This window comes from Microtus pennsylvanicus, chromosome 4 (assembly GCF_037038515.1).
Source record: "Microtus pennsylvanicus isolate mMicPen1 chromosome 4, mMicPen1.hap1, whole genome shotgun sequence".
Lineage (NCBI taxonomy): Eukaryota > Metazoa > Chordata > Mammalia > Rodentia > Cricetidae > Microtus > Microtus pennsylvanicus.
In genome coordinates this window covers 7,138,158-7,150,936 of record NC_134582.1, presented here as the reverse complement: position 1 = coordinate 7,150,936, position 12,779 = coordinate 7,138,158, and the positions used below count along the sequence as shown (strand labels likewise).

Sequence of the window (12,779 nt, the reverse complement as noted above, 5' to 3'; positions counted from 1 at the left end):
CTGTTGCTACAAAAACTGGATACACACATGTACAAGAACCAAATTAGACCTGTATTCTCTCATTCTGCCAAAAATCAACTTCAGATGGATCAAAAATCTAACATTCAACCTGAAATTCTGAAAATGCTGGAGGAAAAAAAAGTAGGGTATGGGAACAGGAAGCACTTCATAGAAATTCAGTATCAGGAAATAAGGCCAAATATCAACAAATGGGGCCTCATGAAATTAAAAATGCTTCTGTACAGCAAAATAAAAAGCTAATTGAGTACAGAGTAAATGGGAGCATCGACAACACACAAAGAACTCAGAAAACTAAACAAAAAACAGGCTGAGAGCTGAACAGAGGGTTCTCAAAAGAAATTAACATAACCAATAAATATTTTTGAAGTGTTCAACGTCCTTCCACATCAGAAAAACACAAATCGAAACCTCCCTGAGAGCCCAGCTCATCCCAGTCAGAAGGACTATCTCAGGAACAACCATGTTGGGATAGGAAAGAACACTTCCTGCTGCTGCTGGGGATATAAACTGTAAAGCCACTGTGGAAATCAGTTTGGAGGTTTCTCCTAAGCTAGAAACAAAACTTCCATAAAGCCCAGCTATACCACTGCAGGGTCTTCCAAAGGTTTTGCCTATTACAATAGAGACACTGCCACGCCCAGCTTTACCACTACTCTATTCAAAACAGCAAGGAAATTGATTTGGCCTAGATGACCATCAACAGATAGATGGACAATAAAAATATGGTACACATATGAACAATGAGTTTTATTCGCCATACAGAAAAAATAAAATTATGCAACTTGCAGAAAAATTAATAGAATTGGAAAAATTACATAAAATGAGGTAGCACAGGCTCATAAAGACAAAAACCATGTGTTCTTTCTCATGTGTGTAGTTTTTATATAAGTGTATCTATGTGGGAGTGAGGGAGGGTAAATGCCAGGAAACTAGAAAAGGGGCCTGTGACAGGGGAAAAATTACTTTCAACAGAAAATTACCCTATAATTAAATCACAGTAAATGTTATCTATGCTATATTTAAAACCTAAAAAGTCATGATTGATTCTATTAGCATCTAATCATTTATGAAAAATTTTAAACTCTTGATTATGTTCTCTTAGGAATTACTCAAATTCACTTCCAGATATATTTCTGCTTGATTAGTAATTCTGCTGAAAACGTTGTGATATCCTGTTTTTGCAAATTTCTACATATTTAACAATTTCCTGTGAGTTTCATTTTTATTTTGATCTTGATAACGTATCTTTTGTTAGTTCTTACTGTATAAATTTAAACTTTCTAATTAAAAAAAGATCCAAATGAATGGAAGGCTGAATGAATTAAATTTCATAAAAAATATAAACTATAGAAAAAAATTAAAGGTTGGGGAGGAGATTCAACAGTTCAGGCCACTGACAGATCTTCCAGGAACAAAGTTCAATCCCAGCAACCAGTTGGTGGCTCACAGCACCCTGTAACTCTAATTCTAAACACATATACATTAAATACAAAAAAAAAGAAGAATGGGACTGAAAAAAATATGACACTTTTTAAGCTGATTTCTCATCTACATTGACTACCTGCATGGGAAAACGGAACTATTGTGGATGGAAGAAAATAGAGTAATAACTTCAAAATATACAAATATTCAAAATAACAACAACAACAATAAAAAAAAGCACCAAGTCAAACAACCCAAATGATAAATGGGCTAGTAAAATGAAAACAGTTCTCAAAAGATGAAACACAAATGGCCAAGAAACAACATATGGAGAAATCCTTAGCTTCAACAGCCATCAGAGAAATGCAAATTAAAACTACACTGAAATCCCATCTCCTCCCAGTCAGAACGGTGTCATTAAGAAAACGACAGACTCCAGCCAGGGAAGCAGGCAGGCTGACTGCAGCTCCAGTCCTCCCAGATTCATCCTAGTCTCACCACCAGGTCTGCAGTAGACAACCTGCTGCAGCACCCCCCTCCTCTCTGCCTCCATATCCACAAGACCACACAGATCTCCAGCCTTCCTCCCCACCCCTCTTGCTCCCTCAGGCCCCAGCTCCAGCAGGCTTTCTTTAGGAATCCTCCACTCAAGGCTGCCAGAGAAGCAAGGAGATCAGTGAAGCAAGCAGCAGAGCTTCCGAGCTTCTCCCCTCCTCTCCTCCACATCCAGCTCCCAGGTCTCATCATCAGCTCTGTAGCAGACTACATGCTGTAGCCTCTCTTCACGTTCTGCTCCCATTCCCAGGGGCCTAAGCAGATCATGGTGGAACTCCCTGCTTTCTTCCCTCCTGTGATCCCTTGAGCCCCCAAACCAGCTCATCCCCATTTCTAATTATCAGGTCCCAATACTTTTTACCTGGAACCCACATTGGCAATGCCTCTCAGGATCCCAGAAGAATTACCTACCAGACAACACATAGCCACCACACTCTCCAAAGAACCAGAGAGGGACACTGATGGAGGAAGGTCATTGGTTAAAATAAAAGAAGCGCTTGGCTCTCATTGGTTAGGAGATAGGTGGGAGGAGTAAACAGAACAGAATGCCGGGAGGAAGAGGAAGTGAGGTCAGACTCCACAGCTCTCCTCTCGGGAGCAGAAGAGAGGCCATGCTCCGCTCTCCCAGGCAGGCAGGCGCACGCAATGAAGCAAGCCGCCAGGTCAGACATGCTGAATCTTTCCCGGTAAGACCGGTGCTCACATATTATTAGAGATGGGTTGATTGGGATATCAGAATTAGCCAGTAAGGGCCAGAGCTAAGGGCCAAGCAGTGATGAAAAGAATACAGTGTCTGTGTAATTATTTCGGGGCATAAGCTAGCCGAGCCGGGCAGGCGGCTGGGGTGTTTGGGGACACAACCCTGCCGCCGCCCATATTACTACAGGACACAGTACCCAAGGAACAAAATACCCACCAAAGACAAGACCAAGTATCAGTACCCAGAATTTACAATCTTTCCCAAACCCAGATGACTAAAAGTCAGTATAAAAACACAATGACAAACAGCTAGGACAGTAAGTCTCTACTAGATTCCAGAAAGCATACCACAACAGTCCCTGTGGACTGGGTATTGTCACATTGCTAAAAGTACAAGACAACAACCTTTAAATTGCATTTATAAACATGATAGAAGTCCTTAAGAAGGACATGAATAAATCTCTTGAAGGATCTAGGAACAAACAATGGAAGAAAATTAATAAAACAGTTCAAGACCTGAAAGTGGAAATGGAATAAAGAAAACCAAAACTGGGAGAGATCTGAAAATGAAACATTTAGGAATTCTAATAGGATAACCTCAGAGGCAAGCCTCACCAACAGAATGCAAGATGTGGAAGAGAGACTCAAATACTTGAAAACACAATAGAAAAAAATAGATATCTCAGTCAAAGAAAATGACTTTTCCTGAAACATCCAGGAAATCTGGAACAGTCTGAAAAAACCAAATAATAGGAACAGAAGAAGAAGAAACCCAGGTTGAAGGCACAGAAAATTTTAAAGGAAATCAGAGAATTTCCCTAATCTAAAGAAGGAAATGCCTAATAAGGTACAAAAAGAATACAGAATACCAAATAGACTGGACCAGAAAAGAAATTCCCCTCAGCATATAATAATTAAAACACTAAATGTACAGAACAAAGAAAGATTATAAACTGAAACAGGAAAACCCAAGTAAAATATAAAGGCAGACAAATTAGAACAAGTGACATCTCAATGGAGACTCTAAACACCAGAAGGGCAGGAAAATGTTCTACAGATTCTACCAGACCACAGATGTCCACCCTGACCACTATACCCAGCCGAACTTTCAATCACAATAGATGGACAAAGTAAGACATTCAATGATAAACCAAATTTAAGCAGTATCTGCCTACAAACCCTGCCCTAAAAACAGGGCTAGAAGGAAAACTCAAATCTAAAGAGGTTAATTACACCCAACAAAACACAAGAAATAATCTGGGAGAAGCAAATCAAAAGTGGGGAAACACACAGAGAGACACACCACCATCACCACCACCACCACAAAAAAAAAAGCAATAGACGCTGTCCATTGATATGCCTCAACTCAGTGGTCTTAATTTCTCAATAAGCAGATACACACTAATGGAATGGATACACAAACAGGACCCATCTTTCTGCTGCATCCAAGAACTACAACTTAACAGCAAGAATAGACATCACCTCAGGGTAAAGGGAGGAAAAAGATATTCCAAGCCAATAGACCCATGAAGCAAGTCAGTATAGCCATTTTAATAGCTGACAAAAATAAACTTCAAACCAAAACTAATCAGAAGAGACAGGAAAGGACTCTACATACTCAAAGGAAAAATCCAAAAGGACATTGTAATTCTAGAAATGTATGCACCGAAGTTCATACGAGAACTACTACAGCAGCATAAGCCACATACTGACCCTCACACTCTGAGAGTGAGACATCGATACCCAACTCTCAGCAATAGACAGATCACCCAGACAAAACTAACAGAGAAATGCTGGAGCTAACAGATGACATAAACCAAATGACCCTAACAAATGTTTTCACAACATTTCACCCAAACACAAAACAGTGAACCTTCTTCTCAGCATCTCATGGGACTTTGCAAAAATTGACCAATACTCACACACAAAGCAAGTCTAACAGATAAAATAAAATTGAAATAACACCATGCATCCTATCTGACCACCGTGCATTAAAACTGGCTATCAACAAAAACAGAAACAACAAAAACGTTATAAATTCACGGAAACTGAACTAACTATTGAAAGAAAAAATGGAGAAACAATGAAATTAAAGATTTCCCGGAATTGAATGAAAACAAATATACCACATATCCAAACTTATAGGACACAATGAAGATGGTTCTAAGAGGCAAGGTCACAACACTTAGTAACTAAACAATAACTTGGAGTGACCTTATACTACTAGTAACCACAGCACACCTAGAAGCTCTAGAACAAAAAGAAGAAATCACACCCAAAAAGAGAAGACAGTAAGAAATATTCTAATTTAGGAATGAAATTCATAAAATAGAAACAAACAAAAAATACAAAGAATCAATGAAACAAAGAGTTCTTTGAGGAAACCAGTAAGATTGACAAAGCCTTATTCAAATGAACTAAAAGGCAAAGAGAGAACATCCAAATTCATAAAATTAGAAATGAAAAGGGGACATAACAACACATACCAAGAAAATGCAGAGAATCATAAGGATATGCTTTAAAAACCTGTACTTAACTAAATTGGAAAATCTAAAAGAAATGGATAATTTTCTTGATACATACTACTTATCAAAGAAGATCAGATAAACAAATTAAATAGACCTATAACCCCTAAGGAATCAGAAGCAGTCATTAAAAGTCCAAAACAAAAGCAAAAACAAAAAGCAAAATATAACCCAAGGAGGATAGTTTTAGCACAGAATTCTACCAAACTTTCAAAGAAATTAGCGCTAAAACTCTTCAAATTCTTCCACAAAATAGAAACAGAAGGAGCATTGCCCAATTTGTTTTGCGAGGACATAGTTACCTTCAATAACCAAACCACAGAAAGACTAAATAAAAAAAAAGATATTTACAGACCTATTTCCCTAATTAACAGGATGCAAAAATTCTCAATAAGATACTTATAAACCAAATCCAAGAACACATCAAAAAACTCATCCACCATCATCAACTAGGCTTTATCCCAGAGATGCAGGGACGGTACAACACATGTATGTCAATAAATATAATCCACCATATAAATAAAATGAAAACAAAAGCATGATCATCTCATTAGATGTAGAAAAGGCCTTTGACAAAATCCAATACTCCTTCATGATAAAAGTCCTGGAGATATTAGGGATACAAGGAACATACCTAAACATAATAAAGGCAGTTTATAGCAAGTGCATAGCCAACATCAACTTAGAGAGAAATTCAAAGCAGCTCCACTAAAATCAGGACCAAGACTGTCCAGTCTTACCATACCTATTCAATATAGTACTTGAAGTCTTAGCTAGAGCAATAAGAAAACTGACAGAGATCAAAGGAATACAAATTGGAAAGGAAGAAGTCAAAGTATCTGTATTTGCAGATGATATGATAGGATATATACCTGACCTGAAAAATTCTACTCAGAAACTACTACAGTGGATAAATACTTTCAGCAAACTTCGCAGGATACAAAATGAACTCACGAAATGAGTAGCCTTCCTATGTCCAATAGACAAATGGACAGTGAAAGAGTCAGAGAAAACACCTTTCACAATAGCCTCAAGTAATATAAAATATCTCGGTTTAACTCTAACCCCCAAACAACCCAGGCTGTGGCCAAAACTATAGGTTGCTCTAGACAAAATGGTAGCAAGTCCCATTGCTGAAGATAACGCCTACACAACTCATTGCACATGGAGGGTTGAGCTGGTGGCCTACACAGAGCCTGCAGCTCTGTGTGCTAGTGTCTTTGGTACAAGAATGTTACCAAAAGAAGAATATGAACACCAACCCAGCTACAAACTCTGGGATGGACGATGGTGTTCTGCCTTTAAGATATGCTAGTGCCATGGTGACACAAAGTTTGTGTAAGTAATCAACCAATTCCTGAATTGACTTAAGGCCCAACCCATGAGATGGAACCCATATACAACAATGCTTGGGTGAACAACCTAAAACTAGATAGCCCAGAGACAGAGTAAAAGCAAATAGTACTCTTCTTTAAAAAAAAAAAAAAGAAGGAGGAGGAGGAGTGGGGAGGGGAGAAGAGGAGGAAAGGAAGAGGAGGAGGGGGAGGGGAGAGGGGAAGGAAAAAAAGGAGGAGGAGAAAGAGGAGAGGAGGAGGAGAGAAAGGGAGGGAGGGAGGGAGGGAGGGAGGGAGGGAGGGAGGGAGGGAGGGAGGGAGGGAGGGAGGGAGGGAGGGGAGGAGAGGGAGGGGAAGAAGAGGAGGGAAGGAGGGAGGGAGGGAGGGAGAGAAACAAAGAAAACCATCAATAAAATGACTCCTAATTACATTCTGCTATACTCATAAATCAGTGCCTTGTTCAGCCATCATCAGAGATAACATCCCTGTGCAGAAGATGGGAACAAACACAGAGACTCACAGCCAGACACTGTGTAGTGAGGGACCTTGAAACACTCTGAGACACTCAGTCCTAAACAGGACTTCTCCACCAAATTCCTCCCCTCAGGGCTCAGGAAAGATAAAGAAGAAGAGGGAGGAAAAGTGTAAGAGTCGGAGGACACCAAAGGAAACCAGGCCCTCTAAAGCAACAGGAGCAATGCACACATGAACCGAGACTGAGGCAGCAGGCACGGGTCTGCACAGGTCTCAGCAGATGGGGTCCTACATCTGAAAAGAGAAGTGGACACATGTCCCCATCTCTAACCCAGAAACCATCTCCAGTTGATAACCACTTGCAAATAAAAATTTAGTTTCCTTCAAGAGAGTATCACTGGGGAAACAAACTACTCTTACAGGTGGCTGGCTGTATGTCCAGCAGTAGATGCACAAAAGAAAATGAACTCAAGGATATCTTTGAAGATTCCTTGACTCACAATGTGTATCAGGAATATTCTTTACTTTTTAAAATTTGATCCATTATTGTTTATCATCATTTTATCTTATTTATATTTTTCTTCTCTTTTTACCTTATAGATCAATAATAATATTATATATAATATATAGTATTCCTATATAATATACATACATATATATTACGGCTTCCAGTTTAGTATTTTGATATAATTACCGAGAGTGTGAAGGAATGGGTCTCTATTCCTGAAGTTTGCTCAGTATAAATGAGCATGTAAGTTTTTGCTTTATCTTACTATATTTTATTATCATCCCATAGAAGCCTATCTGTTTTCTTTTTTGTTTTGATTTGCTCTTTGCTTTTATTGTTGTAGTTCCTTTGGGTTTTTGAGACAGAGTGTCTCTGTATAGCTCTGGCCATCCTAGGACTTGCTCTGTAGGCCACTAGACATAGGCTCTGAATAGAAGGTAAGATTGTAACTTTCTGCATTTCTTAGTAACTTTTAGGACTCAGGAATATATCAATACAATAGGGTACACTATTGTCTTATATTCTTTAAAAGAATTCTGTGAAAGTTACCTTACTTTGTATCCTACTGCAACATGTTATTCTGGCTTAACATAGATTTATGAAATTGGTCCATTTTTGCACATGTGTATCCATTTCATCTTTATTTCTCTATTTTTAATTAGATTATATTGTAATGTATATGCCCATTCTCTTGATAGGTTGTTTCTAAATTTTTGCTATTGAAGAATGCTGTAATTAATAATTTGTTTCTTCATAACTACTTATGTGCATTTGCAAAGTATTATGTATGCTACATACTTTCTAGGAGTTTAGAGTTTATTTATTCATTTTTGAGAAGGCCTTACCATGTAGCCTGGGTAGTCTGTAACTCACTAGGTAGATTGTGCTAGCTTCAGCTTCACAGTGATCTGCCTGCTTCTGTCTCCTAGTGCTAGGATTAAAAGGTGCACATCGCCATGTCTGGCTTACTTTTATTATTTCTGATAAAGATAATATAGCATTAAAGAAAATTTAAAACAATACTTGTTAATACTAAATAAAATCATATTTATGCTTTTAATGTATTTATTTCTTCCCTATTTTCTATAATTCGCTCATCATTTAAATAATATTTGTAGTTTGGATTAAAATTTATTTCAAGTTAAACAATGATAGTTTGAGACTACAAATTCCTGAAAATCTGAGGTAAAATGTATTTAGTCATATTTTGTTTGGGCACTTTGCCTTTATTATTAACTCTGGTTTCACTAGTTTTTTTTTTTTTTAGTTAATTTCTTTTTACTACTAAGGTTTGACTATGTAGTCTTGGCTGGTCTGAAACACCCTATATATACTTGGCTGACCTCAACTCATAGAGATCTGCCTGGCTCTGTCTCCCAAAGGCTTCTCGAGGAAAAAAAAAAAGGAAAATGCTTTTATTTGGATAATTCATTAAGAATTTTATTTGATCTTTTCATAAAGTTGGTTAATTAACCAAGGTTTAGAATGAACTTGTATGTATTTGTATGTGTATGTCTCTGCGTGTATATGTATGCGAGTGCATGCACATGTGCAAGTGCTTATGCATCCATAGAACATACAGTACACCAAGGCAGCGTCCTTGCTTTCATGTTTTTACCCATTTCCTCTTCCGACTTCATTTTAAGTTTGTTGGCTTCGTTTGTTCTTAAAGTGCTTTATCATTTTTTGGGCAGATAAGGCCTTAATTGTATTTAGATATGTATTTTAATATGAACTAGTTCATTATGCAAGTAAGGGGTAGGAATGAAAAGTCCTTTTTGTTTTATTTCTTTCATGACTTGAATTTGGTTGTCAAATTTAGATATGAGAATTGAATTATTTTTTGAAGTTTTCTTTTGTTTCTTGATTTTGCAGTAGCAAAACTTGTATCTGAGAGATCAGAAGGATGAGTACTGATGAATGCTTGTGCTGTGGACATGTCTCTTAACATTTGATTTAGCAGAAATCTGAAAGAGTTGGTGAGCACATTGGTTCATCATCAAATCTCAGAAACAGGCTTTTGGTATGTTGTTGGCTCTTTAATTACAAACTCACCAAAGAAATTTTTTTTTAATTTAACCATATGGAATTTATTTCAAACTTATAAGATAGGTTTGATATTTTTTATTATTAAAAATCACTTTATCATAAAACATCACACAGTTAGATTAAGGTAGTCACGCAAACATTTGCCCAGCCACCGAGGCTACCTCACAGTGAAGCAGAATGAGAATGGCCAGGCGAAAACGACGGAGGTTTGTTCCAGGCTTTGTTTTCGCTGTGAAATGCAAGTTTATGCACTTGTTCTATGACCTCGCCCAGTATCTGTTTCTAAACTATCTTCTCCCTGACAATTCAGGTTCTGTAAGGGTAGGATTTTGTCTGGCTTTGTTCACTTTATCAACATTACCTGTGGTAGAGCTAGACACAAATGACCTGCAAGAGTTGTGAATTCAGCCTACACGTACTTTAAGATCTTATAATGAGCATGTATAGTAATCCGTTTCCTTACAGCCTTTTCAAACAAAATGTTCCTTTTTTCTCCTGGGCTCTTATCGTCTACTCCCACCCCTTCCTTACACTCTTCTGTCCACTCCCTACAGCTTCCTTGTCTCACATGTCCTACTGGTCTCCCCTCACTCCTCCACACCTCTCTGTCTCTCCTTGGACTTCTTTCTAGTTTCATAGCCTTTGCAGTTTTATACTAAAATGTCTCAAAAACAGTATTAAGCATTTTTTGGTCTTACCAAGCACCACATTAGAATAAACCCCTTCAAAATAGTAAGCTCATTTTAAAGGTCTTTAATACATACTGATAACCCTCTAAAGGGGTGACCCACACAGATTTATGCTACAGTGGTTGTGTGTCAAAAATCAGATTTTCTTGTAGATCAGTGCCAATGTCTCTTTGAACCTAACTGCTTGTGGTGGTTTTAATGAAAATGGCCCCCACAGATTCATAAGAAAGTCATTATTGGCAGTGTGGTCTTGGAGTAGATGTGGTCTTATTAGAAGAAGTGTGTCACTGGGGATGAGCTTTAAAATTTCAGATTCTCAAGCCAGGCCCAGTGCCACTCTCTCTTCCAGCCAAGCGCCGCCTGCCAATCCAGAAGAACTCTCAACTACCTCTCCAGCACCATGTCTGCCTCCATGCCTTCATGCTTCCTGCCAAGACAATAATGACCTAAACCTCTAAACTGTAAATAAGCCACTCCAATTAAGTGCTTCCCTTTATAAAAGTTGCCATGGCCATGGTGTCTCTTCACAACAATAAAACATTTAGCAAGTAAAACATGCATTAATTTATTCAGTAATTTTGTATTTATATCCCATACAACTATGGAATGCTGCTGTTATTCCTCAAATAAACCGTACTGCTAGAGCTTGTGGACTGGAAGTCATTAGTAACGCCTCAGTACAACTTTACTGGACCCGACCTGGGCCAAGGACCTTACTCCCCTTCAGCTCTACAGCGGCACTGAGAAGTCTCTAGGTGGGAAAAGGGCCACGACCTAGCATGGATCAGCTAAAGAGCAGACCTTAGACCTCCAATTCTAAAGTCACATTTAGAGAACACCTGAACATTTCACCTTCTTGCACAGAGGGAATAAGTTTATCTATTGCAATATTTCTGATCATATAACCAAAGAAAGAGCAAGCAAAACAATCAACAAATCATAAAGAAAGAATATATCTGAAAGAGGTATACCATTATCAGCCTTTGAGAAAACACTGGGCAAGCAACCAGAAACTATCCTGCAACCAAAGACCTCAGAACTTTCACCATCAACCAAGTGTCAGGAGAGTAATCAACAGAGCCAGCCAGTAGCAGTTCCTGCAGTGCACAGGCAGGAGCAGCAGGAGCAGGCAGGCCACCTCTATCCCAGTACAGATGTAGAGGGCCACAGGCAAGATACATTCTGACCCTTCCAGGAGGAAGGACCTACACTCCTGCAGCTCCGCAGGCAGTGCACTGACAACACACTTACTACAGGACTCGTGGAAGTTCAGCATGGTCCTTTCCAAAAGTTCAATGATGCACAAAAATGCCATATAAAAAATACAGTCAACTTTGATATACTAAGCATTAAATAATATAGCATAACTATAGAAGTATTTTACCAGAGGAGCCCAGTAGGTGTAGAGGTAGCCAATTTTCAATGCTGGCACAAACTGTGAGCAGGACACTACCAGAAAATAAAGATTCAAGAAAAACTTGAATTGTTCATACAAAACCTAAAAAGGAATAAAGAAATTAGCAAAATCCCCTCAACAAAAATGTATTAATACTTCAACCAATAGTTAAACTCAACAAAGCACGCAAACACATTTCCATCATTGAAAGTATGCTGATTCAGAGTAAATTACTTCTGACATTAGCTTTCAAAAGGTATGCTAAGATTACTCTAATTGTAAGATATAGTTTTAAATATAATTAGGACTTTCAACTATATTAAAAGTACACTTTCCTAGAAATTTCTTTGCATGAAATCTACATTGTTCACACACACACACATCACAGCAGATGACACCCTTCTGCTTTAAATGAGCACACAGATAATATCTGAGTACCAACGAGTCTTGAAAAGCTCTTAAAAAGGAAAACTCTAAATGTTCAATATTTATGAAACAGGAGAATATAATACATACATACATACACACATGAAATATAATACCAGTGTGCTTTTCAGCAGACACTGAGCCTTACAAACATATAATGAACAAGTCAATAGATCCAAACATGACTAAAGATATTTGACTTACTAGCACTCAGAATAGAAAAACTATTCATATGAACATATGTAAATAACAGACCAGTTTTCAGAGGACAGCAGCCTACATCTGCTTCAGTGTCTTTTAGTACTTGATTTGTTACATTATTTTCAAACATAAAATAAATTTCATCATTTAATACATTTTAAGATTACTAAAACTGAAAGGTTTTGCTACTTTGCTCGTTTTGGTTTTCTTTTCCTCTTTTTAATCCAGAAAAAGTCTTCTGGAGCTGAAGACAATAGCTCAGCAGCAGGCTAGCACATATGAGGCCCTATATTTAATCATGACATAGCAAAAAACAAAGCTAAAAATAATTTTAAAAACAAGCAACTGGAGTTATTGTTAACAGAATAATTTTAGGCATGCACAGTTATGCACAACTTTAATCCCAGCACTTAGGAGACAGAGACAGGTGGATCTCTGAAAGTTGGAGGCCAACCTGGTCTACATAGTAAATTCTAGCAT

General features: G+C 37.9%; 1 protein-coding gene across 11 annotated transcripts in view; it reads right to left on the bottom strand.

Moving 5' to 3' along the window:
• Positions 1-12,779, bottom strand: part of Atp9b (ATPase phospholipid transporting 9B (putative)) — a 204,468-nt gene that overhangs the window by 160,889 nt on the left and 30,800 nt on the right. For all 11 annotated transcript variants that reach the window (XM_075968168.1, XM_075968164.1, XM_075968159.1 and 8 more), the window contains exon 4: positions 11,661-11,774. In XM_075968168.1, the coding sequence (XP_075824283.1) occupies positions 11,661-11,774 (114 nt within the window). The remainder of the gene's footprint in view (positions 1-11,660; positions 11,775-12,779) is intronic.